This window comes from Mycteria americana, chromosome 8, assembly GCF_035582795.1.
Source record: "Mycteria americana isolate JAX WOST 10 ecotype Jacksonville Zoo and Gardens chromosome 8, USCA_MyAme_1.0, whole genome shotgun sequence".
In the NCBI taxonomy this organism is placed as follows: domain Eukaryota; kingdom Metazoa; phylum Chordata; class Aves; order Ciconiiformes; family Ciconiidae; genus Mycteria; species Mycteria americana.
This window is the reverse complement of record NC_134372.1, coordinates 21,872,828-21,898,830: the sequence shown is the minus strand read 5'-3', so window position 1 is coordinate 21,898,830 and position 26,003 is coordinate 21,872,828. Positions and strand designations below refer to the sequence as shown.

General features: G+C 55.4%; 3 protein-coding genes across 3 annotated transcripts; all 3 read left to right on the top strand.

Moving 5' to 3' along the window:
* Positions 1-104: 104 nt before the first annotated feature.
* Positions 105-4,033, top strand: LOC142413729 (protocadherin beta-4-like). Its single transcript, XM_075510158.1, has one exon. The coding sequence runs from the start codon at positions 313-315 to the stop codon at positions 2,752-2,754; it is 2,442 nt and encodes an 813-aa protein (XP_075366273.1). The 5' UTR covers positions 105-312; the 3' UTR covers positions 2,755-4,033.
* A 4,199-nt stretch (positions 4,034-8,232) lies between these two features.
* LOC142413733 (protocadherin gamma-A9-like) lies at positions 8,233-11,412 on the top strand. The gene is given in 1 exon segment (XM_075510163.1): positions 8,233-11,412. A coding segment is annotated over 1 exon segment (2,385 nt). The 5' UTR covers positions 8,233-8,586; the 3' UTR covers positions 10,972-11,412.
* Positions 11,413-11,503: 91 nt separating this feature from the next.
* LOC142413730 (protocadherin beta-4-like) lies at positions 11,504-15,285 on the top strand. The gene has a single exon (XM_075510160.1). It carries the CDS (start codon positions 11,759-11,761, stop codon positions 14,198-14,200), a length of 2,442 nt encoding a protein of 813 aa, XP_075366275.1. The 5' UTR covers positions 11,504-11,758; the 3' UTR covers positions 14,201-15,285.
* The last annotated feature ends 10,718 nt before the right edge of the window (positions 15,286-26,003 follow it).

Genomic DNA, 26,003 nt, shown 5'->3' with positions numbered 1-26,003 from the left:
GCCGCAGGGTGGTGCTCCCGGCCAAGGCGGCGCCGAGCGGCTGCGACAGGGGAGGCGGCCGAGCCCAGCCCGGCCCTGCCCAGCCCAGCCCAGCCCAGCCCAGCCCAGCCGAGCTGGGCAGCGGCGGCGGCGGCGAGCGGTGCCCCGTGCCAACCGCTGCCGGGCCACGGCGGCCGCGCTCCGGGCCGCCAGCCGGACTCGGCGAGAAGGGAGGTCGCCAGCCCGCCGCCCCGCCGCGTTGCTGCCGGGCGCCGCTTTCGGCGGAGGACTGCGCGGGCGATCCGCGAGACGGAGGCTGCCCGCCGCCCCGACATGGCGATCGCAAGGCAAGTGCTTTGTCTCTCTGCTTTCCTCTCCCTGCCGCACGCTCGCTCCGAGCCCATCCGCTACTCCGTAGCCGAGGAGGCGGAGAGCGGCTCCGTGTTAGCCAACGTGGCGGAGGACGCGGGGCTGGCCCCGGCGCAGCTGTCGGCTCGCCGCGCCCGCCTGGCCTCCGAGGACGGCCGGCAGCACTTTCGCTTAGACCGCGGCACCGGCCGCCTCGTAGTGGCAGAGAGGCTGGACCGGGAGGAGCTGTGCGGGCAGTCCGCTACCTGCACGCTCCCCTTCGAGCTCCTGCTGGCAAACCCGCTGCAGTTCTTTCGGGTCGAGGTGGCCGTGGAGGACATCAATGACCATTCGCCCGTTTTCCCGGAGGAACGAGTCACTTTTAAGATCCTGGAAAGGAGCGACCCGGGCTCGCGTTTCCCACTGGAGGGGGCTCAGGACCTGGATGTTGGCAGCAACAGCATCCAGGCTTACAGCATTGCTCCCGAGAACGACTACTTTAGTGTCTCCTTTGGCAGTCGGAGTGAGGATGACAATTATATTGAACTGGTCCTGGAAAAGCCTCTAGACAGAGAGGAGCAGGCGGAGGTGGGTTTCAGTCTCATCGCCATGGACGGGGGCTCTCCGCCCAGGAGTGGGACCACCCAAATCCGCATTGTCGTTCTAGATGTAAATGACAACGCTCCCGTCTTCGCACAGAAGCTGTACGTTGGGCAGGTTTTGGAAAACACGCCGGAGGGCTCTGTCGTTCTCCGCGTGGTGGCAACTGATCTGGATGCAGGACCTAATGGGGACATCTCCTATCAGTTCAGCCAAGCATTGGGCCATAGAGACTCAGCATTCACAATTGACCCCACAAGTGGTGAAATTAAGCTCACCGAGTCTCTGGACTTTGAAGCAGCAGAGAATCATGAGCTCAGCGTGCGGGCCACGGACGGCGGGGGCCTCTCAGCAATCTGCAAGGTGTTGGTGGAGGTGGTGGATGTGAATGACAATGCACCGGAGCTGGTGGTCAGTTCCTTCAGCAGCCCCCTCCCCGAGAACACATTACCAGGGACAGTGGTCGCCCTCTTTACTGTCAGGGACCGGGATGCCGGTGCCAACGGGAAGATCTCCTGTGCCCTTGAAGACCAGCTATCGTTCTCCCTGCGGCCAGCCTATAAGAATTACTACGAGCTGGTGACCGTGAGCACGCTGGACCGGGAGGAGATGCCACGGTACATCCTCACTGTCACAGCAGCAGATGCAGGGTCACCGCCTCTCACAACCACCCAGACCTTCATGGTGGACATCTCCGATGTCAACGACAACGCACCTGTCTTCAACCAGACATCATACACCATGTCTGTGCGTGAGAACAACGTCCCCACGGTGCTCGTTGGAGCCGTCAGTGCCACAGATGCTGATGTGGGACCTAATGCCAAGGTGACCTATTCCCTGGCACCGGCCCAACGCACAGAGCAGGCCCCCTGCTCCTGCATCTCCGTGAACTCTGAGAACGGGCACGTGTTTGTGCTGCGGCCCCTGGACTACGAGCAGGTGAGGCAGATCGAGGTCTTGGTGAGCGCCTCCGATGGGGGTTCGCCACCCCTTAGTGCCAACGTCACTGTCCGCCTTGCTGTGGTGGACGAGAATGACAATGCGCCGCTGGTGCTGCACCCCTTGCAGGACAGCAGCCCACCGTCCAGCGAGCTGGTGCCTGTGTCGGCTGAGGCGGGGTACCTCGTAACCAAAGTGGTGGCTGTTGATGCTGACTCGGGGCAGAACTCGTGGCTCTCGTACCACCTGCTGAGGGCCACCGACCCCGGGCTGTTTGTGGTGGGTGCCCAAAGTGGGGAGGTGCGGCTGAGGAGGCCGGCGACGGAGAGAGATGCCGTGAAGCAGAAGCTCGTCGTCTTGGTGCGAGACAACGGGCGGCCACCACTGTCGGCCACTGCAGCACTGAGCGCACTCCTGCTCAATGACTTCTCAGACATGCGCCTACCACACAGCAGCCTGGCCACGGAGGATGAGGGCAGCTCCCTGACAACCTATTTAATAATTTCATTGGTCTTCGTCTCACTCCTCTTCCTCATGTCCACTGCAGCCTTCATCGCTCGCAAGGTGTGCAAGAGAAAGGAGCTGAAAAGCGGGCATGTGCTTTACGGCGCCGGCAACTTGCAGAGCAGCGTGGCTGATGCGGCCGCTATGGGGACTCTGCCCCATGCTTATTGCTATGAGATCAGCCTCACGACGGGCTCGGGCAACAGCGAGTTCAAGTTCCTGAAGCCCATCCTCCCCAGCCTGCCACCACAGCACCGTGGCATGGGCGGGGACACCAACAGTGAACAAGGTTTCCCCCGTGGCCCTATCACGGCAGAGGAGATGGCACCAGACAACCCAGGGACGCTCTCTGCAGAACAATTCAATAGTCTTTCCTTTAACTAGCATGGAGTCAGCAGAGCCAGAGGCTTCATGCCTTGCGATAGGAAGGGATCTGGGCTACATGTGGCAATGGTTCCTCCAGAGTAAATCTGCATTTGCAATTGGTGTCACCAATTTCCCTCAAATTCTAAGTCAGAAGAAAAGGTGTCTCCCCCTCCAAAACCCAAAAGAACCTAAAGGCTCCCTCAGTCAGGCAGTAGTACGTTTCAGCTCTGTTACAGCCATTTCTGAAATGCTTCGAGAGTGGGGTTAGTTCCAGGGCCCCCAGCTAAGTTCTTGTCTCACTTGCCGTCAGGCAAGGCTGTGGACCTCTTATTCTGTGCTGTAACGCAATGGCAAGGCCGGGCAGACGAATCGCATGCTCGCTGAAATGCACGTAGCCCTCCTCCCGGGTCAGGAAAGCAAGGAAGTTGTGAGTACTGTGTTACAATGTGGTGCAAGCACGGGGCTCTTTCTTCTCTGGGTTCTGGATGTCTCTGTCTGAGATGTGTGGGCTCTGTGTGTTTTTCCTTCTGGTCACTATGTCTGTCCAGACAGCCATTGTGTGTCTGCATATGGTGCAAAAGGCTGCCCAGTGAAGCAGGGAGTTGCTCACATCCAGCCGTTGTGATGCACGCAATTCCAGCCCAGCAGGCAAGAAGGGCATTTTGACCCTTTGAGTACAGCAGTCTCATTTTCTCTAGGGAGAGCAGCAAAATGCATGAGATTTTCCTTTGGCCCATGAGAGGGGGGGTGGGTGGGCTGTCTCCTTGGGATTGCCTTGGAAATATGTTCTAATAGCAGCACTAATGGTGTTGGGATAGGCTGTAACCGTACAGAGTTGTGAAAACATGTTCACATGTTGTCCTTGGGTGCATTGTAAGGAAACTCCATGAGTCGCTTCAAAGGACTTTGTCTGAAGGTAGAATCGAGATGAACTTGGAAAAGGGCCATTGAGTTTGGTCTCATGCTTGTTGTTCCCAAATTCAGAGGCTTCTTGATGGGAGTGGAAAGCTGTCCCGACAGTATTTTCTGGGTTTGTGTTAGAGCATTTGCATTCTCCTTTTTGCCCTTTCTCCTTCTACTCTGCAAACTGTGTTTGGGCATTGTCTTACCTATTCCTCTTAAGAAGGACTGTCACCCCATGTATAGTAACGGATTATTTGAATGATGGCAGTGTGGCACGGAATATTCAGAAACTCTCACGCTGTGTTGTGCTGCAGTTATAAACTGTACCGTTGTAAACCGAGATACCCTTGTGTGTAAAAGTGAAATAAAGCGAACAACTAATGCCTTGTGTGGAGACAGTCTTTGTAGAGATGCTCTTTCTGGGAAAGCTCTGTCAAAGTTTTTCAAAAGGCTGGGAGTTGTTTTCTCATTTTGTCCCTTGGCTGAGGTAAAGTTGGGCGGGTACATTTCCTCAGTTTGGAGACACAGCTGATAGAGAATTCAGGAAAATTGTGGGGAGCAGGGATTTGCTGGCAGGCCTCTGCGGGTCTTCTGAGCACTGAGTGTCTGGCTGCGACAGGGCCCGGTTAGATCCAGGTGAGGAGAAACTGGCCCCTACCCTAACAAGGGCCCTGGGTGTGCAAAGGCCTCTGCCGAGCAGTGAGGTGACTGGGGAGTGACCTTTCCAACTCTCCTGACAGCTCCAGCTGCAGATGGCAACCGTGAGGTGTTTGAGCACAAAGTGTTTTGACTCTAAAGGTTTTGGGGGATGGATGGCACAAAGACAGCATGCAGGTTCCTTTGGGGAAGTATGTGGGGGAGCCCCAGGAGGTGGGCATCTGGTGAGCAAAAACAGCTCCCAGGGAGAGGCTTTGCTCTTGGGAAATGCGGAGGACTGCAGCCACCCCTTCCGCAAGGCCCTGATTAAAAAGGTAAGTCCTGAGGACAGGCTGGTGTAGTAAAGACCGTTGTACATTGACGAGTGAATGATCCACTATCCAGGCAACCTAAGTCGAATCGTAGAATCATTTAGGTTGGACAAGATCCTTGAGACCATCGAGTCCAGCCGTTAACCTAACACTACCAAGTCCACCACTAAACCATGTTCCTGAGCGCCACATCCAGGAATGGTGACTCAACCACTTCCCTGGGCAGGCTATGCCAGTGCTTGACAGTCCTTTTGGTGAAGAAATTTTTCCTAATATGCAATCTAACACCCCCCCCCTCCCCGGCGCAACTTGAGGCCATTTCCTCTTGTCCTATCGCTTGTTACTTGGGAGAAGAGACCAACACCTGCCTCCTTACAACCTCCTTTAAGGCACAGGCCTGTGCTGTCCTGTGCTGTGTTGTGCTCCACAAATCCTTTCGTGGAAGGATAAACTCAGCTCATTGTAACCGAGGAACCTGCAGGCAGCTCCCACTTGCTACTGGTGAGAAAGCCACCTGCGAGCAAGAAGTCCGCATGCGAACTTCTTTTACTCTGACAGTAGGAATGATGAATAGAATTGCTTTCTTGCAGGGAAGTCCTGTAATGGCCTGAATGACTGAAACGGGGGCACTCTGTCTTTTCTATGACCGGGGTCTGCATGGCATGCTGTGCGTGGCTGGGGGCCTGCGCGAAGCTGCTCTGCTCAGGGCTCTCTGCACCTAAAGGGTCGTAGGATTATCGACGCTAATCTCTTCCAATAGCGTGAGCTGTAATAATCAGAGTTGTGAATGACATCTTAGAGAGTCGCCGTGTCTCTCTTACTGAGATCACAAGGAACCGGCACCTCCTGGTGTAAAACTGCCGCCTGTCGGGTTGTTCCAGCTCGAGGGTCTGGGTGTCTGATGCAGTTCATAACTAGATGGTTTATTACGGATTTTACCCTATGAGAGGGAGAGGCCGTTTCTTGCGCTGGAGGGCCTAAACACACCGCTGAGCTTTCCCGAGGGGCTCGTCGGAGGCGCCGTTTAGGAAGGATAACTCCTTAGGCCAGGTAACAGACAGCCCTACCAGAGGGGATGCGTTTCTGGACCTGTTGGTCACCAACGCAAGTGAGCTAGTCAGAGACGTCAAGATTGGAGGCAGCCTGGGCTGCAGTGATCATGCACTGGTGCAGTTCGCACTCCTGAGGGATATATAGGACAGGCGAAGAGTAAAGTGAGGTCCCTGCATTTTAGGAAAGCAAACTTCCAGCTGTTCAAGGAGTTAGTCAATGGGCCCCCCTGGGAAACTGCCTTCAGGGACAAAGGAGCAGAACAGAGCTGGCAGACCTTTAAGGATGCTTTCCACAGAGCGCAAGAGCTCTCAATCAATCTCATGTGTAAGAAATCAGGAAAGGAAGGCAAGAAACCGGCATGACTGAGTAAAGACTTGCTGGTCCAACTAAGGGGCAAGAAGGAAATGCACAGGCAGTGGAAGCAGGGACAGGTATCCTGGGAACAGTATAGGGATGTTGCCCGGTTGTGTAGGGATGGGGTCAGGCAGGCCAAGGGGCAGCTGGAGCTGAACTTGGCAAGGAACGCAAAGAATAATGAGAAGGGCTTCTACAGGTATGTCAGCCAGAAAAGGAAGGTCAAGGAAAGCGTACCCTCCCTGATGAACACGACTGGCAAACTGGTAACAACAGATGAGAAGGCTGAGGTACTCGACAACTTTTTTGCCTCCATCTTCACTGGCAATCTCTCTTCCCACACCTCTCAAGTGGATGCACCTCGTGGCAGGGACGGGGGGAGCAAAATCCCTCCCCCTGTAACAGAAGCTCAGGTTTGAGACCACCTGAGGAACCTGAACATGCATAAGTCCATGGGACCCGACGAGATGCATCCCAGAGTCCTGAGGAAATTGGCTGATGCAGTTGCCAAGCCACGCTCCATGATATTTGAAAAGCCATGGCAGTCAGGTGAAGTTCCCGGTGACTGGAAAAAGGGAAACATTGCGCCCATTTTTAAAAAGGGTAGAAAGGAGGACCCTGGGAACTACTGACTTGTTAGCCTCACCTCTGTGCCTGGAAGGTCATGGAACAGATCCTCCTAGGAGCTATGCTAAGGCACATGGAGGACAGGGAGGTGATTTGAGACAGCCAGCATGCCTTCACCAAGGGCAAGTCTTGCCTGACCAACCTAGTGGCCTTCTATGCTGGAGTGACTACATCAGTGGACAAGGGAATGTTATCTGTCTGGACTTCTGTAAAGCCTTTGACATGGTCCCCCACAACATCCGTCTCTCTAAATTGGGAGACGGACGGATTTGATGGATGGACTATTTGGTGTATAAGGAATTGTCTGGATGGTCGCATCCACAGAGTAGTGGTCAATGGCTCAATGTCCAGATGGAGATCAGTGACGAGTGGTGTCCCTCAGAGGTCCGTATGGGGACCCAGTACTGTTTCATATCTGCATCAACGGCATAGATGGTGGGATCGAGTGCACCCTCAGCACATTTGCAGATGACACCAAGATGAGTGGTGCGGTTGACACGCCTGAGGGACGGGATGCCATTCAGAGGGACCTGGACAAGCTCGAGAACCTCATGAGGGCCCGTGTGAACCTCATGAGGTTCAACAAGGCCAAGTGCAAGGTCCTGCCCCTGGGTTGGGGCAACCCCCAGTATCAATAGAGGCTAGGGGATGAAGGGGTTGAGAGCAGCCCTGCGGAGAAGGACTTGGGGGTACTGGTGGATGAAAAACTGGACATGAGCCAGCAATGTGCACTCGCAACCCAGGAAGCCGACCGTATCCCAGGCTGCATCACCAGCAGTGTGGCCAGCAGGTCAAGGGAGGTGATTCTGCCCCTCTACTCTGCACTGGTGAGACCCCACCTGGAGCACTGCATCCATCTCTGGCATCCTCCGTACAAGACAGACATGGACCTGTTGGCGTGGGTCCAGAGGAGGGCCACAGAAATGTTCAGAGGGATGGAACACCTCTCCTATGAGGAAAGGCTGAGAGAGTTGGGGTTATGTAGCCTGGAGAAGAGAAGACTCAGGGGAGACCTTATTGCAGCCTTTCAATACTTAAAGGGGGCTTACAAGAAAGTTGGAGACAGACTTTTTCATGGGGCCTGTACCGATAGGACAAGGGGTAATGGTTTTAAACTAAAAGAGGGTCGGTTCAGACTAGATATAAGGAAGATATTTTTTACGATGAGGGTGGTGGAAGAGTGGGACAGGTTGCCCAGGGAGGTTGTGGATGCCTCATCCCTGGAAGCATTTAAGGTCATGCTGGACGGGGCTCTGAGTCACCTGATCTAGTTGAAGATGTCCCTGCTCATTACAGGGCGGGTGGACTAGATGATCTTTAAAGGTCCACTCCAACCCAAACCATTCTATGATTCTGTGACTCTATCACTCTATCATTCTGTCATTCTCTGAAGCAATGCGGTGGGCAGGACTTGTCGGAGAGACTACCCTGAATGCATGCATGTCCCGTGAATCTGTAAGCACGGTTATCAGGCTTGATCGCAAGCGCGGGGCTGCAGCAGGCGCTGTTCGCTGAGCGAGAGAGGGAAGCCGGCAAGGCGGAGGGCCGCTTCCCAGCGCCGGAGCGCTGCAGTCGCTGCCTGCGGCTGCGAGGGTCGCTGTTGGCTCACGATGGGCCGAAAGGCGGGCGGCGGCCGCCGGAGCAACGGCGAGCCGGCGAGCGAGCCGCGGGGCTGCAAGGTCCGAGCCCGAAGCAGCGCGGTGGGAGCGAGCCGAGCCGGGCCGGGCTGCTCGGGGGAAGGCTCGGCGGGAGGAGCGCGGCGACAGCGGTGACCCGCAGGCCGTCTCCGGTGGGCGGCGGGGCGAGCGGGCAGCTGCTGCCGGGCTTCGCAATGGCGGAGAGAGGCGGGCGTCGGGGCCGGCGGGAGCGAGCCCTGCTGTGGTGCGTGCTGGTGGCGGCGTGGGAGGCAGCGTGGGGGCAGCTGCGCTAGTCGGTTCCCGAGGAGATGCCGAAGGGCTCGTTGGTGGGCGACGTGGCCAAGGACCTGGGGCTGGAGCTGCCGGCGCTCCGCCGGCGCGACCTCAGCATCATAGACAGAGGTAGGACGCAGTATTTCGCTCTGCACGGGAAGACGCGACATTTAGTGACGGCGCAGAGGATAGACAGAGAGCAGCTCTGCGAGAGTGTGCAGCAATGCGTGCTGCGGTGTGAGCTCATAGTGGAAGGGGAAATGCAGGTTTACGGAATCGAAGGGGAAATCACGGACATCAACGGCAACGCGCCCAGCTTGCGAGGGGCAGAAATAGACCTGAGACTCAGCGAGACGACAGCCCCAGGGTGGCGGTTTCCCCTGGCCAGGGCTCACGACCCGGACGTGGGACGGAATTCGCTGCAGAGCTACGAGCTGAGCGGCGACGAGCACTTCTCGCTGGCCGTGCAGGCGGGCCCCGGCGGCGATCAGCGTCCCGAGCTGGTGCTGGCGAAGGCGCTGGACCGGGAGGAGGCGGCGTTTCACGAGCTGGTGCTGAGGGCGAGCGACGGCGGAGAGCCGGCGCGGACGGGCACGGTGCGGGCCCGCGTGGCGGTGCTGGACGCGAGCGACAACGCGCCCGTGTTCAGCCAGGCGGAGTACACCGTCACGGCCACCGACGCCGACGAGGGGCTGAACGGGCACGTGAAATACAGTTTCCATAAAATTTCAGAGCGGTCGTCGGAAATTTTCCAGCTGGACGCCGAGACGGGAGCGATCAGTCTGGTGCGGAGCCTGGACTTCGAGGAAGGCGAATCCTACGAAGTGGAGATGGGGGCTCAAGACGGCGGCGGACTTTCCGACACGGCGAAAGTCGCGATTGCCGTGACAGACGTGAACGACAACGCGCCCGAACTGACAGTGTCGTCGGCGCTGAGCGCGATCTCTGAGGACGCCCCGTCGGGGACGGTGGTGGCCCTGCTGCACGTGCAGGACCGGGACTCGGGGGCGAACGGCGAGGTGCGGTGCAGCATGGCCGAGCGCCTCCCGTTCCGCCTGGAGAAGCCCTTCGAGGACTACTACCGCGTGGTGACGGCGAGGGAGCTGGACCGGGAGGAGGTGGCGGAGAACAACGTGACGGTGCGGGCGGCGGACGGCGGGTCGCCGGCGCTGTGGAGCAGCGCGGTGCTGGCGCTGCGGGTGCTGGACGTGAACGACAACGCGCCGGTGTTCGCGGAGGCGCGCTACAGCGCGCGGCTGCCCGAGAACAACGCGGCGGGCGCGCTGGTGCTGACGGTGCGGGCGGCGGACGCGGACTGGGGGCAGAACGCGCGCGTGCGGTACCGGCTGTCGGAGGGGGGGGTGCGGGGCGCGCCGCTGTCGTCCTACGTGTCGGTGCAGGCGGAGACGGGCGCGCTGTACGCGCTGCGCTCCTTCGACTACGAGGAGGTGCGCGAGGTGTGGCTGTGGGTGCGGGCGGAGGACGGCGGCGCGCCGGCGCTGAGCAGCAACGTGTCGGTGCGGCTCGTGATCGTGGACGAGAATGACAACGCGCCGCAGGTGCTGTACCCGCCGGCGGCGGCGGCGCCGGGCGCGGGCTGGGCGGGCGTGGAGCTGGCGCCGCGCTCGGCGGAGCCCGGGGCGCTGGTGGCCAAGGAGGTGGCGGTGGACGCGGACGCGGGGCAGATCGCGTGGCCGTCGTAGGAGCTGGCCAAGGCGACGGAGCCGGGGCTGTTCCGCGTGGGGCTGCACAGCGGCGAGGTGCGCACGGCGCGGGCCGTGGCGCAGGGCGACGCGCCCCGGCAGAGGCTCGTCGTGCTGGTGCGAGACGGCGGGCAGCCGCCGCGCTCCGCCACCGCCACCCTCGGCATCGCCCTGGTGGACGGCTTCTCCGACGCCTTCCTCCAGCTCAACCACGCTCCTGCGGCGAGGCAGCAGCAGCAACCGCAGGCGGGCGAGGAGGACCCGCTCACCACCCACCTCATCGCCTCCCTGGGCTGGGTCTCGTCGCTCTTCCTCCTGTCCGTCCTCGCCTTTTCGGCAGCCAAGCTCTGCAAGGCTCGCCTCCGCGCACGCCTGTCGCCTCCCTCTGCCCGCTGCTACGCTGACGGCGACTTCGCCGCCGACGGCGTGGACGTGGCCGGCACGGGCACTCTGTCGCCGGCTTACCGCTACGAAGTGTGCCTGACCACCGGCTCGGGGAGGAGCGAATTCCAGTTCCTGAGGCCCGTCCTGCCCAGCCCGCAAAGCAGCGCTGAGGACCAAGGAACCGCTGTGCAGCTCGCAGCCCGCTGGCGAGGGGGAAGCCAACCCGCGGAGCACAGCCCCTCCTCCCGTTCAGCCACCGGACTGGCCGGCCGGCAGGCGCGTCCACGCCTGAGCCTTGCTGGGACCCGCCTCCGCTCCCCGTCCTCAGCCTGAGATCCACGAGTAGATGTAGTGCCGTGCTGCGCTCTTACCTGCGTGCTGCCCCTGCGGAGGCTCTCGCCCGGCTTCTCCGGCCGGGGAAGGCGGCTCAGTCCCTCCGGGCTGAGCCTCCGCCCCACGGTGCCGTGGGAAAGGCCTTGTGCTTGTCTTGCCTCCGTGTTTCTCGAAGGGCACGGACTGGCCTCCCGGGAGCCAAGCGCGCACGCCTGCCCGCGGGCTCTGGGCGGCGGGGAGCGGAGGAAGACGCGGGGCAGCTGCCGGCGCTGCCCGTGCGCTCGGACTCAAGCGGCGGCCCCGCAGGGCTCTCGGCGCCCCTTCCCTGCGCTTCCCTCCCCGGCGCGGTGCGCGCGCGTCCTGCCGCGGGGCCCCCCCGCGGGCGAGCGGCCGGCAGCCGCGCGTGTGCGCACGGGTCCGTGCGCCGCTGCGAGCCGGCAGCGCGGGCAGCGAGCGGCGGCGGGCGCAGTCCCGCGGCAGGCCGCAGGGTGGTGCTCCCGGCCAAGGCGGCGCCGAGCGGCTGCGACAGGGGAGGCGGCCGAGCCCAGCCCGGCCCTGCCCAGCCCAGCCCAGCCCAGCCCAGCCGAGCTGGGCAGCGGCGGCGGCGGCGAGCGGTGCCCCGTGCCAACCGCTGCCGGGCCACGGCGGCCGCGCTCCGGGCCGCCAGCCGGACTCGGCGAGAAGGGAGGTCGCCAGCCCGCCGCCCCGCCGCGTTGCTGCCGGGCGCCGCTTTCGGCGGAGGACTGCGCGGGCGATCCGCGAGACGGAGGCTGCCCGCCGCCCCGACATGGCGATCGCAAGGCAAGTGCTTTGTCTCTCTGCTTTCCTCTCCCTGCCGCACGCTCGCTCCGAGCCCATCCGCTACTCCGTAGCCGAGGAGGCGGAGAGCGGCTCCGTGTTAGCCAACGTGGCGGAGGACGCGGGGCTGGCCCCGGCGCAGCTGTCGGCTCGCCGCGCCCGCCTGGCCTCCGAGGACGGCCGGCAGCACTTTCGCTTAGACCGCGGCACCGGCCGCCTCGTAGTGGCAGAGAGGCTGGACCGGGAGGAGCTGTGCGGGCAGTCCGCTACCTGCACGCTCCCCTTCGAGCTCCTGCTGGCAAACCCGCTGCAGTTCTTTCGGGTCGAGGTGGCCGTGGAGGACATCAATGACCATTCGCCCGTTTTCCCGGAGGAACGAGTCACTTTTAAGATCCTGGAAAGGAGCGACCCGGGCTCGCGTTTCCCACTGGAGGGGGCTCAGGACCTGGATGTTGGCAGCAACAGCATCCAGGCTTACAGCATTGCTCCCGAGAACGACTACTTTAGTGTCTCCTTTGGCAGTCGGATTAAGGGCAAGACGTATGTGGAACTGGTCCTGGAAAAGCCGCTAGACAGAGAGGAGCAGGCGGAGGTGGGTTTCAGTCTCATTGCCATGGACGGGGGCTCTCCGCCCAGGAGTGGGACCACCCAAATCCGCATTGTCGTTCTAGATGTAAATGACAACGCTCCCGTCTTCACACAGGAGCTGTACGTTGGGCAGGTTTTGGAAAACACGCCGGAGGGCTCTGTCGTTCTCCGCGTGGTGGCAACTGATCTGGATGCAGGACCTAATGGGGACATCTCCTATCAGTTCAGCCAAGCAGTGGGCCATAGAGACTCAGCATTCACAATTGACCCCACAAGTGGTGAAATTAAGCTCACCAAGTCTCTGGACTTTGAAGCAGCAGAGAATCATGAGCTCAGCGTGCGGGCCACGGACGGCGGGGGCCTCTCAGCAATCTGCAAGGTGTTGGTGGAGGTGGTGGATGTGAATGACAATGCACCGGAGCTGGTGGTCAGTTCCTTCAGCAGCCCCCTCCCCGAGAACACATTACCAGGGACAGTGGTCGCCCTCTTTACTGTCAGGGACCGGGATGCCGGTGCCAACGGGAAGATCTCCTGTGCCCTTGAAGACCAGCTATCGTTCTCCCTGCGGCCAGCCTATAAGAATTACTACGAGCTGGTGACCGTGAGCACGCTGGACCGGGAGGAGATGCCACGGTACATCCTCACTGTCACAGCAGCAGATGCAGGGTCACCGCCTCTCACAACCACCCAGACCTTCATGGTGGACATCTCCGATGTCAACGACAACGCACCTGTCTTCAACCAGACATCATACACCATGTCTGTGCGTGAGAACAACGTCCCCACGGTGCTCGTTGGAGCCGTCAGTGCCACAGATGCTGATGTGGGACCTAATGCCAAGGTGACCTATTCCCTGGCACCGGCCCAACGCACAGAGCAGGCCCCCTGCTCCTGCATCTCCGTGAACTCTGAGAACGGGCACGTGTTTGTGCTGCGGCCCCTGGACTACGAGCAGGTGAGGCAGATCGAGGTCTTGGTGAGCGCCTCCGATGGGGGTTCGCCACCCCTTAGTGCCAACGTCACTGTCCGCCTTGCTGTGGTGGACGAGAATGACAATGTGCCGCTGGTGCTGCACCCCTCGCAGGACAGCAGCCCACCGTCCAGCGAGCTGGTGCCTGTGTCGGCTGAGGCGGGGTACCTCGTAACCAAAGTGGTGGCTGTTGATGCTGACTCGGGGCAGAACTCGTGGCTCTCGTACCACCTGCTGAGGGCCACCGACCCCGGGCTGTTTGTGGTGGGTGCCCAAAGTGGGGAGGTGCGGCTGAGGAGGCCGGCGACGGAGAGAGATGCCGTGAAGCAGAAGCTCGTCGTCTTGGTGCGAGACAACGGGCGGCCACCACTGTCGGCCACTGCAGCACTGAGCGCACTCCTGCTCAATGACTTCTCAGACATGCGCCTACCACACAGCAGCCTGGCCACGGAGGATGAGGGCAGCTCCCTGACAACCTATTTAATAATTTCATTGGTCTTCGTCTCACTCCTCTTCCTCATGTCCACTGCAGCCTTCATCGCTCGCAAGGTGTGCAAGAGAAAGGAGCTGAAAAGCGGGCATGTGCTTTACGGCGCCGGCAACTTGCAGAGCAGCGTGGCTGATGCGGCCGCTATGGGGACTCTGCCCCATGCTTATTGCTATGAGATCAGCCTCACGACGGGCTCGGGCAACAGCGAGTTCAAGTTCCTGAAGCCCATCCTCCCCAGCCTGCCACCACAGCACCGTGGCATGGGCGGGGACACCAACAGTGAACAAGGTTTCCCCCGTGGCCCTATCACGGCAGAGGAGATGGCACCAGACAACCCAGGGACGCTCTCTGCAGAACAATTCAATAGTCTTTCCTTTAACTAGCATGGAGTCAGCAGAGCCAGAGGCTTCATGCCTTGCGATAGGAAGGGATCTGGGCTACATGTGGCAATGGTTCCTCCAGAGTAAATCTGCATTTGCAATTGGTGTCACCAATTTCCCTCAAATTCTAAGTCAGAAGAAAAGGTGTCTCCCCCTCCAAAACCCAAAAGAACCTAAAGGCTCCCTCAGTCAGGCAGTAGTACGTTTCAGCTCTGTTACAGCCATTTCTGAAATGCTTCGAGAGTGGGGTTAGTTCCAGGGCCCCCAGCTAAGTTCTTGTCTCACTTGCCGTCAGGCAAGGCTGTGGACCTCTTATTCTGTGCTGTAACGCAATGGCAAGGCCGGGCAGACGAATCGCATGCTCGCTGAAATGCACGTAGCCCTCCTCCCGGGTCAGGAAAGCAAGGAAGTTGTGAGTACTGTGTTACAATGTGGTGCAAGCACGGGGCTCTTTCTTCTCTGGGTTCTGGATGTCTCTGTCTGAGATGTGTGGGCTCTGTGTGTTTTTCCTTCTGGTCACTATGTCTGTCCAGACAGCCATTGTGTGTCTGCATATGGTGCAAAAGGCTGCCCAGTGAAGCAGGGAGTTGCTCACATCCAGCCGTTGTGATGCACGCAATTCCAGCCCAGCAGGCAAGAAGGGCATTTTGACCCTTTGAGTACAGCAGTCTCATTTTCTCTAGGGAGAGCAGCAAAATGCATGAGATTTTCCTTTGGCCCATGAGAGGGGGGGTGGGTGGGCTGTCTCCTTGGGATTGCCTTGGAAATATGTTCTAATAGCAGCACTAATGGTGTTGGGATAGGCTGTAACCGTACAGAGTTGTGAAAACATGTTCACATGTTGTCCTTGGGTGCATTGTAAGGAAACTCCATGAGTCGCTTCAAAGGACTTTGTCCGAAGGTAGAATCGAGATGAACTTGGAAAAGGGCCATTGAGTTTGGTCTCATGCTTGTTGTTCCCAAATTCAGAGGCTTCTTGATGGGAGTGGAAAGCTGTCCCGACAGTATTTTCTGGGTTTGTGTTAGAGCATTTGCATTCTCCTTTTTGCCCTTTCTCCTTCTACTCTGCAAACTGTGTTTGGGCATTGTCTTACTGTCCTGGTTTCGGCTGGGATAGAGTTAGTTTTCTTTCTAGTAGCCGGTATAGTGCTGTGCTTTGGATTTTAGTATAAGAATAATATTGATAACACGCTGATGTTTTGGCTGTCGCTAAGCGGTGTTTACATTGGTCAAGGATTCTTTCCCCTTCAGCTCCCCATGCTCTGCCAGGTGCCCAAGAAATGGGAGGGGGCACAGCCAGGATAGTTGATCCAAACTGACCAAAGGGCTATTCCATACCATATGATGTCATGCCCAGTATATAAACTGGGGGGAGTTGGCCGGGGGGTAGCGATCATTGCTCGGGGACTGGCTGGCTGTCGGTCGGCGGGTGGTGAGCGGTTGTAATTTTTTTTTTAATATATATATATATATATATAATTTTTTTTTCCCCTCTTTTTTCCCTCCCTTGGGTTTTGTTCCTCTCTCTCTCTCTCATTGTTTTTTTTCCCTCTCATTATAATTAATTATTATTATTACTATTATTTTGTTCCAATTATTAAACTGTTATTATCTCAACCCACGAGTTTTCTTACTTTTGCTCTTTCGATTCTCTCCCCCATCCCATCGGGGGGGGGAGTGAGCGAGCGGCTGCGTGGTGCTTGGCTGCCGGCTGGGGCTAAACCACGACAGTCCTTTTTGGCGCCCAACGTGGGGCACGAAGGGTTTGAGATAATAACAGATTAACCAGAGCGTATTAAGGAATTTAGATCTGTTAGTAGTTGTGGGACGTGATATTGACTCGTTTGCTCCTAGCATCGGTTTACCTGATCTGCACCATGCTCATTTCTTTGCCGTACATGTTAAAGATCGGTGTTGGTTTTAGCAGTTTGCTGTGGTCTGCTTTAATTGGTAATGTTTTGTCTGTGAGATTTGCTATTAAAACAGTGACCTTGGGTTTATTTTGGTATCTAAGTGCTGTACTGAAACCGTTACTGTATGTCGGGTATCATCTTATGGAGACAATTCGCAATTATACTTCTTCCTCTGAGAGGTTTTTTATGGAGGAAATGCAGAATTGTACCTTCACTACTTTCTTCTACAATGCTTCCTCCTTCATTACAGTAACTTTTCAGTATTTTGAACAACCTTGGGTAGTTAAGATACTTGTATTGGTATTGTTTGGGAATATTGTTTCGATCTTGTCCAGGGTTAGTAAGCAATTTAAGAATATCATCCAGAGGTCTGCCCCAAGGCTGGATAGTTATGAGTGGCAGGGTGTGTGGAATAGCATGGGCAAATGCCTAGGGCGGTGGGCACCTCCAGTGTTTTGGAACTTCACCCCTGAACAAGTGCTGAATCCGGAAAAATTAGTAGAATATTTGGAAAAAGTATGCTGTGACTCTGGCAATTCTAAGGAGATACAAATCGCTGCAATGTGCTGGGGTCTGGCCCATGCCTACCGAGCCCTGTTCAACGCTACTCAGAACCCTCAAGGATCTGGTGACAAAACAACAGGCACTGCGGCTGCTCCAGCCCCCCCTGCGACAGGCACTGCGGCTGCTACACCCCCCCCTGCAACAGGCACTGCGGCTGCTCCAGCCTCCCCTGCAACAGGCACTGCGGCTGCTACAGCCCCCCCTGCGACAGGCACTGCGGCTGCTCCAACCCCCCCTGCGACAGGCACTGCAGCTGTTCCAACTCCCCCTGCGACAGGCACTGCGGCTGTTCCGATTCCCCCTGTGACAGGCACTGCGGCTGCAGCTGCACCGAACAACTCTGTTACAAGCATTGCGGTTCAAACAGGGAACGAACCCGTGTCAGTATCAGTCGCCCCTATACATAAAAAGAAATCATGGAAGCGAAAGTCAGCTCGTTTAGAAAGGGAAGATGAAGGAGCAGGGCCATCACAGGAAGAGGAAGAGGAAGAACTCGTAAATGAGACCGAAACTACCCGATCCCTATCCCTGAGTGAGCTGCGAGATATGCGAAAAGATTTCAGCCGTCATCCAGGGGAGCACATTGTCACCTGGCTGCTCCGATGCTGGGATAGCGGGGCTAATAGCCTGGAATTAGAGGGTAAGGAAGCCAAGCAGCTGGGATCCCTTTCTAGGGAAGGGGGCATTGACAAAGCGATTGGAAAAGGGGAACCAGCCCGCAGCCTCTGGAGGCGACTCCTGTCAGCTATAAGAGAGAGATATCCCTTCAAGGAAGATGTTGTATACCGCTCTGGGAAATGGACTACCATGGAGAAAGGTATCCAGTACCTGAGGGAACTAGCTGTGCTGGAAGTGATTTATGGTGACCTGAACGACGTGCGGTCACCCATAGATCCAGACGAGGTCCAGTGCACAAGACCCATGTGGCGGAAGTTGGTACGAAACGCACCACCGTCGTGTGCCAACTCACTAGCAATACTGACCTGGAAAGATCGAGACGGTCCAACAGTGAATGAAGCTGCTAGTAACCTCCGAGAATATGAAGAAAGTATCTCTTCCTCCTTTGTCTCAGCTGTGCGGGAACTGTCCCAGGAGTTCAGACAGTTCAAAGAGGATTTGTCCTACTCCCTACCTATACGGACCAGTGTCTCAGCTATTCGGAGTCAGCGTTCTTCTGCTCAAGAGAGAGGATATAGAGGGTACACACCACGGGGCACCCTATGGTTTTACTTGCGTGACCACGGAGAGGACATGAGGAAGTGGGATGGAAAACCTACCTCAACCCTAGAGGCACGGGTACGTGAGTTGCAAGGAAAAACAATCGCCAAAGGGAGTTCTTCCAGGAAAATTGCTGCTCCGGTTTCCAGTGGACAGTTCCCCAGACAGAGTAAGAGGGCTGATTTTACTCCTGATTTTAATGAAGAAATTCCTGACTCATATACACAAGAAAAGGGTAATGAATATTATGACCAGGATTAGGGCGGTCCTGCCTCCAGCCAGGTGGAGGAAAGGGACAACCGGGTTTACTGGACTGTGTGGATTCGATGGCCTGGCACATCAGACCCACAGGAGTATAAAGCTCTTGTAGACACCGGTGCACAGTGTACCCTGATGCCATCAAGCTATATAGGGGCAGAACCCATCTGTATTTGTGGAGTGACAGGGGGATCCCAACAGCTAACTGTATTGGAGGCCGAAGTGAGCCTAACTGGGAATGAGTGGCAAAAGCACCCCATTGTGACTGGCCCAGAAGCTCCATGCATCCTTGGCATAGACTATCTCAGGAGAGGGTATTTCAAGGACCCAAAAGGGTATCGGTGGGCTTTTGGTATAGCTGCCTTGGAGACGGAAGAAATTAAACAGCTGTCTGCCTTACCCGGTCTTTCAGAGGACTCTTCTGTTGTGGGGTTGCTGAGGGTCGAAGAACAACAGGTGCCAATCGCTACCACAACAGTGCACCGGAGGCAGTATCGCACTAACTGAGACTCCCTGATTCCCATCCATGAGCTGATTCGTCGACTGGAGAGCCAAGGAGTGATCAGTAAGACTCGTTCACCTTTTAACAGTCCCATATGGCCAGTGAGAAAGTCTAATGGAGAGTGGAGACTAACAGTAGACTATCGTGGCCTGAATGAAGTCACGCCGCCCCTGAGTGCTGCCGTGCCGGACATGTTGGAACTGCAATACGAACTGGAGTCAAAAGCAGCCAAATGGTATGCTACAATTGATATTGCTAATGCGTTTTTCTCAATCCCTTTGGCAGCAGAGTGCAGGCCACAGTTTGCTTTCACTTGGAGGGGCGTTCAGTACACCTGGAATCGACTGCCCCAGGGGTGGAAACACAGCCCTGCCATTTGCCATGGACTGATTCAGACTGCATTGGAACAGGGCGAAGCTCCAGAGCATCTGCAATACATTGATGACATCATCGTGTGGGGCAATACAGCAGAGGAAGTTTTTGAGAAAGGGAAGAAAATAGTCCAGATCCTCCTGAAAGCCGGTTTTGCCATAAAACAAAGTAAGGTCAAGGGACCTGCACAGGAAATCCAGTTTTTAGGAATAAAATGGCAAGATGGACGTCGCCAGATCCCAATGGATGTGATTAACAAAATAACAGCCATGTCTCCACCAACTAGCAAAAAGGAAACACAAGCTTTCTTAGGCGTTGTGGGGTTTTGGAGAATGCATATTCCAAATTACAGTCTGATCGTAAGCCCTCTCTACCAAGTGACCCGGGAGAAGAACGATTTCAAATGGGGCCCTGAGCAACGACAAGCCTTTGAACAAATTAAACGGGAGATAGTTCATGCAGTAGCCCTTGGGCCAGTCCGGGCAGGGCAAGACGTAAAAAATGTGCTCTACACCGCAGCCGGGGAGAATGGCCCTACCTGGAGCCTCTGGCAGAAAGCACCAGGGAAACTCGAGGTCGACCCTTAGGGTTTTGGAGTCGGGGATACAGAGGATCCGAGGCCCGCTATACTCCAACTGAAAAAGAGATATTGGCAGCATATGAAGGGGTTCGAGCTGCTTCAGAAGTGGTTGGTACGGAAGCACAACTCCTCTTGGCACCTCGACTGCCGGTGCTGGGTTGGATGTTCAAAGGGAGGGTCCCCTCTACACATCATGCAACTGATGCTACGTGGAGTAAGTGGGTTGCACTGATCACACAACGGGCTCGGATTGGAAACCCCAATCGCCCAGGAATCTTGGAAGTAATTATGGACTGGCCGGAAGGCAAAGATTTCGGAATATTGCCAGAGGAGGAGGTGACGCGTGCTGAGGAGGCCCCACTGTACAATAAACTACCAGAAAATGAGAAGCAATATGCCCTGTTCACTGATGGGTCCTGTCGTATTGTAGGAAAGCATCGGAGGTGGAAGGCTGCTGTATGGAGTCCTATACGACAAGTGGTAGAAACTGCTGAAGGAGATGGTGAATCAAGCCAATTTGCAGAAGTTAAAGCCATTCAGCTGGCTTTAGACATTGCTGAACGAGAAAAGTGGCCAATGCTCTATCTCTGTACTGACTCATGGATGGTGGCGAATGCCCTGTGGGGGTGGTTACAGCAATGGAAGCAGAACAATTGGCAGCGCAGAGGCAAACCCATCTGGGCTGCAGCACTGTGGCAAGATATTGCTGCCCGAGTAGAGAACCTGGTTGTAAAAGTACGTCATGTAGATGCTCATGTACCCAAGAGTCGGGCCACTGAGGAACATCAAAACAATCAGCAGGTGGATCAGGCTGCTAAGATTGAAGTGGCTCAAGTGGATCTGGACTGGCAACATAAGGGTGAATTATTTATAGCTCGATGGGCCCATGACACCTCAGGCCATCAAGGAAGAGATGCAACATATAGATGGGCTCATGATCGAGGGGTGGACTTAACCATGGACACTATTGCACAGGTTATCCATGAATGTGAAACATGCGCTGCAATTAAACAATCCAAGCGGTTAAAGCCTCTGTGGTATGGAGGGCGATGGCTGAAATATAAATATGGGGAGGCCTGGCAGATCGATTATATCACGCTCCCACAAACCCGCCAAGGCAAGCGCTATGTGCTCACCATGGTGGAAGCAACCACCGGATGGCTGGAAACGTATCCTGTGCCCCATGCCACTGCCCGGAACACTATCTTGGGCCTTGAAAAACAAGTCCTATGGTGACATGGCACCCCAGAGAGAATTGAGTCAGACAACGGGACTCATTTCCGAAACAACCTCATAGACACCTGGGCCAAAGAGCATGGCATTGAGTGGGTATATCACATCCCCTATCATGCACCAGCCTCTGGGAAAATTGAACGATACAATGGGCTGTTAAAAACTACACTGAGAGCAATGGGTGGTGGGACGTTCAAACATTGGGATACACATTTAGCAAAGGCCACCTGGTTAGTTAACACTAGAGGATCTGTCAATCGACCTGGCCCTGCCCAATCAAAACTTTTACGCACTGTAGAAGGGGATAAGGTCCCTGTAGTACACATAAAAAACATGCTGGGGAAGACAGTCTGGGTTACTCCTGCCTCGGGCAAAGGCAAGCCCATTCGTGGGATTGCTTTTGCTCAAGGACCCGGGTGCACTTGGTGGGTAATGCGAAAGGATGGGGAAGTCAGATGTGTACCTCAAGGGGATTTGATTTTGGGTGAGAATAGCCAATGAACTAAATGGTATGATGTTAACTGCTATATAATACTGTGTATCATCACTTGTATGATTACTATATCAATGGTATTTCAATAAGGATCACCCAGATTAGTGAAGAATGAACTTCGATGAAAGCAAGCAACGTGCAATGGTGATGGAACCAGAACTGGCTTCAGCATGCAATAACCCAACATCACACAGCATCTCTTCTGCCATGAAGGACTATTATGACAGATGGAGCCCAAAGTCATGGACTAAATGAACTTAATAAACATTTTAGAAGGATGGACCATAGACAAAGGGAATGATAATTGTGTGTACATATATGGATATACATACCAAGAGACAGGAAAAGTGGTGGTGATTAATTGTATTAGAAAAGGTAGAACCTGGGCATGACATAAATGGTATAGAATAAGGGGTGGATACTGTCCTGGTTTCGGCTGGGATAGAGTTAGTTTTCTTTCTAGTAGCCGGTATAGTGCTGTGCTTTGGATTTTAGTATAAGAATAATATTGATAACATGCTGATGTTTTGGCTGTCGCTAAGCGGTGTTTACATTGGTCAAGGATTCTTTCCCCTTCAGCTCCCCATGCTCTGCCAGGTGCCCAAGAAATGGGAGGGGGCACAGCCAGGATAGTTGATCCAAACTGACCAAAGGGCTATTCCATACCATATGATGTCATGCCCAGTATATAAACTGGGGGGAGTTGGCCGGGGGGTAGCGATCATTGCTCGGGGACTGGCTGGCTGTCGGTCGGCGGGTGGTGAGCGGTTGTAATTTTTTTTTTAATATATATATATAATTTTTTTTTCCCCTCTTTTTTCCCTCCCTTGGGTTTTGTTCCTCTCTCTCTCTCTCATTGTTTTTTTTCCCTCTCATTATAATTAATTATTATTATTACTATTATTTTGTTCCAATTATTAAACTGTTATTATCTCAACCCACGAGTTTTCTTACTTTTGCTCTTTCGATTCTCTCCCCCATCCCATCGGGGGGGGGAGTGAGCGAGCGGCTGCGTGGTGCTTGGCTGCCGGCTGGGGCTAAACCACGACACTTACCTATTCCTCTTAAGAAGGACTGTCACCCCATGTATAGTAACGGATTGTTTGAATGATGGCAGTGTGGCACGGAATATTCAGAAACTCTCACGCTGTGTTGTGCTGCAGTTATAAACTGTACCGTTGTAAACCGAGATACCCTTGTGTGTAAAAGTGAAATAAAGCGAACAACTAATGCCTTGTGTGGAGACAGTCTTTGTAGAGATGCTCTTTCTGGGAAAGCTCTGTCAAAGTTTTTCAAAAGGCTGGGAGTTGTTTTCTCATTTTGTCCCTTGGCTGAGGTAAAGTTGGGCGGGTACATTTCCTCAGTTTGGAGACACAGCTGATAGAGAATTCAGGAAAATTGTGGGGAGCAGGGATTTGCTGGCAGGCCTCTGCGGGTCTTCTGAGCACTGAGTGTCTGGCTGCGACAGGGCCCGGTTAGATCCAGGTGAGGAGAAACTGGCCCCTACCCTAACAAGGGCCCTGGGTGTGCAAAGGCCTCTGCCGAGCAGTGAGGTGACTGGGGAGTGACCTTTCCAACTCTCCTGACAGCTCCAGCTGCAGATGGCAACCGTGAGGTGTTTGAGCACAAAGTGTTTTGACTCTAAAGGTTTTGGGGGATGGATGGCACAAAGACAGCATGCAGGTTCCTTTGGGGAAGTATGTGGGGGAGCCCCAGGAGGTGGGCATCTGGTGAGCAAAAACAGCTCCCAGGGAGAGGCTTTGCTCTTGGGAAATGCGGAGGACTGCAGCCACCCCTTCCGCAAGGCCCTGATTAAAAAGGTAAGTCCTGAGGACAGGCTGGTGTAGTAAAGACCGTTGTACATTGACGAGTGAATGATCCACTATCCAGGCAACCTAAGTCGAATCGTAGAATCATTTAGGTTGGACAAGATCCTTGAGACCATCGAGTCCAGCCGTTAACCTAACACTACCAAGTCCACCACTAAACCATGTTCCTGAGCGCCACATCCAGGAATGGTGACTCAACCACTTCCCTGGGCAGGCTATGCCAGTGCTTGACAGTCCTTTTGGTGAAGAAATTTTTCCTAATATGCAATCTAACACCCCCCCCCTCCCCGGCGCAACTTGAGGCCATTTCCTCTTGTCCTATCGCTTGTTACTTGGGAGAAGAGACCAACACCTGCCTCCTTACAACCTCCTTTAAGGCACAGGCCTGTGCTGTCCTGTGCTGTGTTGTGCTCCACAAATCCTTTCGTGGAAGGATAAACTCAGCTCATTGTAACCGAGGAACCTGCAGGCAGCTCCCACTTGCTACTGGTGAGAAGGCCACCTGCGAGCAAGAAGTCCGCATGCGAACTTCCTTTACTCTGACAGTAGGAATGATGAATAGAATTGCTTTCTTGCAGGGAAGTCCTGTAATGGCCTGAATGACTGAAACGGGGGCACTCTGTCTTTTCTATGACCGGGGTCTGCATGGCATGCTGTGCATGGCTGGGGGCCTGCGCGAAGCTGCTCTGCTCAGGGCTCTCTGCACCTAAAGGGTCGTAGGATTATCGACGCTAATCTCTTCCAATAGCGTGAGCTGTAATAATCAGAGTTGTGAATGACATCTTAGAGAGTCGCCGTGTCTCTCTTACTGAGATCACAAGGAACCGGCACCTCCTGGTGTAAAACTGCCGCCTGTCGGGTTGTTCCAGCTCGAGGGTCTGGGTGTCTGATGCAGTTCATAACTAGATGGTTTATTACGGATTTTACCCTATGAGAGGGAGAGGCCGTTTCTTGCGCTGGAGGGCCTAAACACACCGCTGAGCTTTCCCGAGGGGCTCGTCGGAGGCGCCGTTTAGGAAGGATAACTCCTTAGGCCAGGTAACAGACAGCCCTACCAGAGGGGATGCGTTTCTGGACCTGTTGGTCACCAACGCAAGTGAGCTAGTCAGAGACGTCAAGATTGGAGGCAGCCTGGGCTGCAGTGATCATGCACTGGTGCAGTTCGCACTCCTGAGGGATATATAGGACAGGCGAAGAGTAAAGTGAGGTCCCTGCATTTTAGGAAAGCAAACTTCCAGCTGTTCAAGGAGTTAGTCAATGGGCCCCCCTGGGAAACTGCCTTCAGGGACAAAGGAGCAGAACAGAGCTGGCAGACCTTTAAGGATGCTTTCCACAGAGCGCAAGAGCTCTCAATCAATCTCATGTGTAAGAAATCAGGAAAGGAAGGCAAGAAACCGGCATGACTGAGTAAAGACTTGCTGGTCCAACTAAGGGGCAAGAAGGAAATGCACAGGCAGTGGAAGCAGGGACAGGTATCCTGGGAACAGTATAGGGATGTTGCCCGGTTGTGTAGGGATGGGGTCAGGCAGGCCAAGGGGCAGCTGGAGCTGAACTTGGCAAGGAACGCAAAGAATAATGAGAAGGGCTTCTACAGGTATGTCAGCCAGAAAAGGAAGGTCAAGGAAAGCGTACCCTCCCTGATGAACACGACTGGCAAACTGGTAACAACAGATGAGAAGGCTGAGGTACTCGACAACTTTTTTGCCTCCATCTTCACTGGCAATCTCTCTTCCCACACCTCTCAAGTGGATGCACCTCGTGGCAGGGACGGGGGGAGCAAAATCCCTCCCCCTGTAACAGAAGCTCAGGTTTGAGACCACCTGAGGAACCTGAACATGCATAAGTCCATGGGACCCGACGAGATGCATCCCAGAGTCCTGAGGAAATTGGCTGATGCAGTTGCCAAGCCACGCTCCATGATATTTGAAAAGCCATGGCAGTCAGGTGAAGTTCCCGGTGACTGGAAAAAGGGAAACATTGCGCCCATTTTTAAAAAGGGTAGAAAGGAGGACCCTGGGAACTACTGACTTGTTAGCCTCACCTCTGTGCCTGGAAGGTCATGGAACAGATCCTCCTAGGAGCTATGCTAAGGCACATGGAGGACAGGGAGGTGATTTGAGACAGCCAGCATGCCTTCACCAAGGGCAAGTCTTGCCTGACCAACCTAGTGGCCTTCTATGCTGGAGTGACTACATCAGTGGACAAGGGAATGTTATCTGTCTGGACTTCTGTAAAGCCTTTGACATGGTCCCCCACAACATCCGTCTCTCTAAATTGGGAGACGGACGGATTTGATGGATGGACTATTTGGTGTATAAGGAATTGTCTGGATGGTCGCATCCACAGAGTAGTGGTCAATGGCTCAATGTCCAGATGGAGATCAGTGACGAGTGGTGTCCCTCAGAGGTCCGTATGGGGACCCAGTACTGTTTCATATCTGCATCAACGGCATAGATGGTGGGATCGAGTGCACCCTCAGCACATTTGCAGATGACACCAAGATGAGTGGTGCGGTTGACACGCCTGAGGGACGGGATGCCATTCAGAGGGACCTGGACAAGCTCGAGAACCTCATGAGAGCCCGTGTGAACCTCATGAGGTTCAACAAGGCCAAGTGCAAGGTCCTGCCCCTGGGTTGGGGCAACCCCCAGTATCAATAGAGGCTAGGGGATGAAGGGGTTGAGAGCAGCCCTGCGGAGAAGGACTTGGGGGTACTGGTGGATGAAAAACTGGACATGAGCCAGCAATGTGCACTCGCAACCCAGGAAGCCGACCGTATCCCAGGCTGCATCACCAGCAGTGTGGCCAGCAGGTCAAGGGAGGTGATTCTGCCCCTCTACTCTG

Coding starts and splice junctions, on each gene's coding strand:
- LOC142413729 (XM_075510158.1), top strand. CDS start 313: ATGGCGATCGCAAGGCAAGTGCTTTGTCTCTCTGCTTTCCTCTCCCTG.
- LOC142413730 (XM_075510160.1), top strand. CDS start 11,759: ATGGCGATCGCAAGGCAAGTGCTTTGTCTCTCTGCTTTCCTCTCCCTG.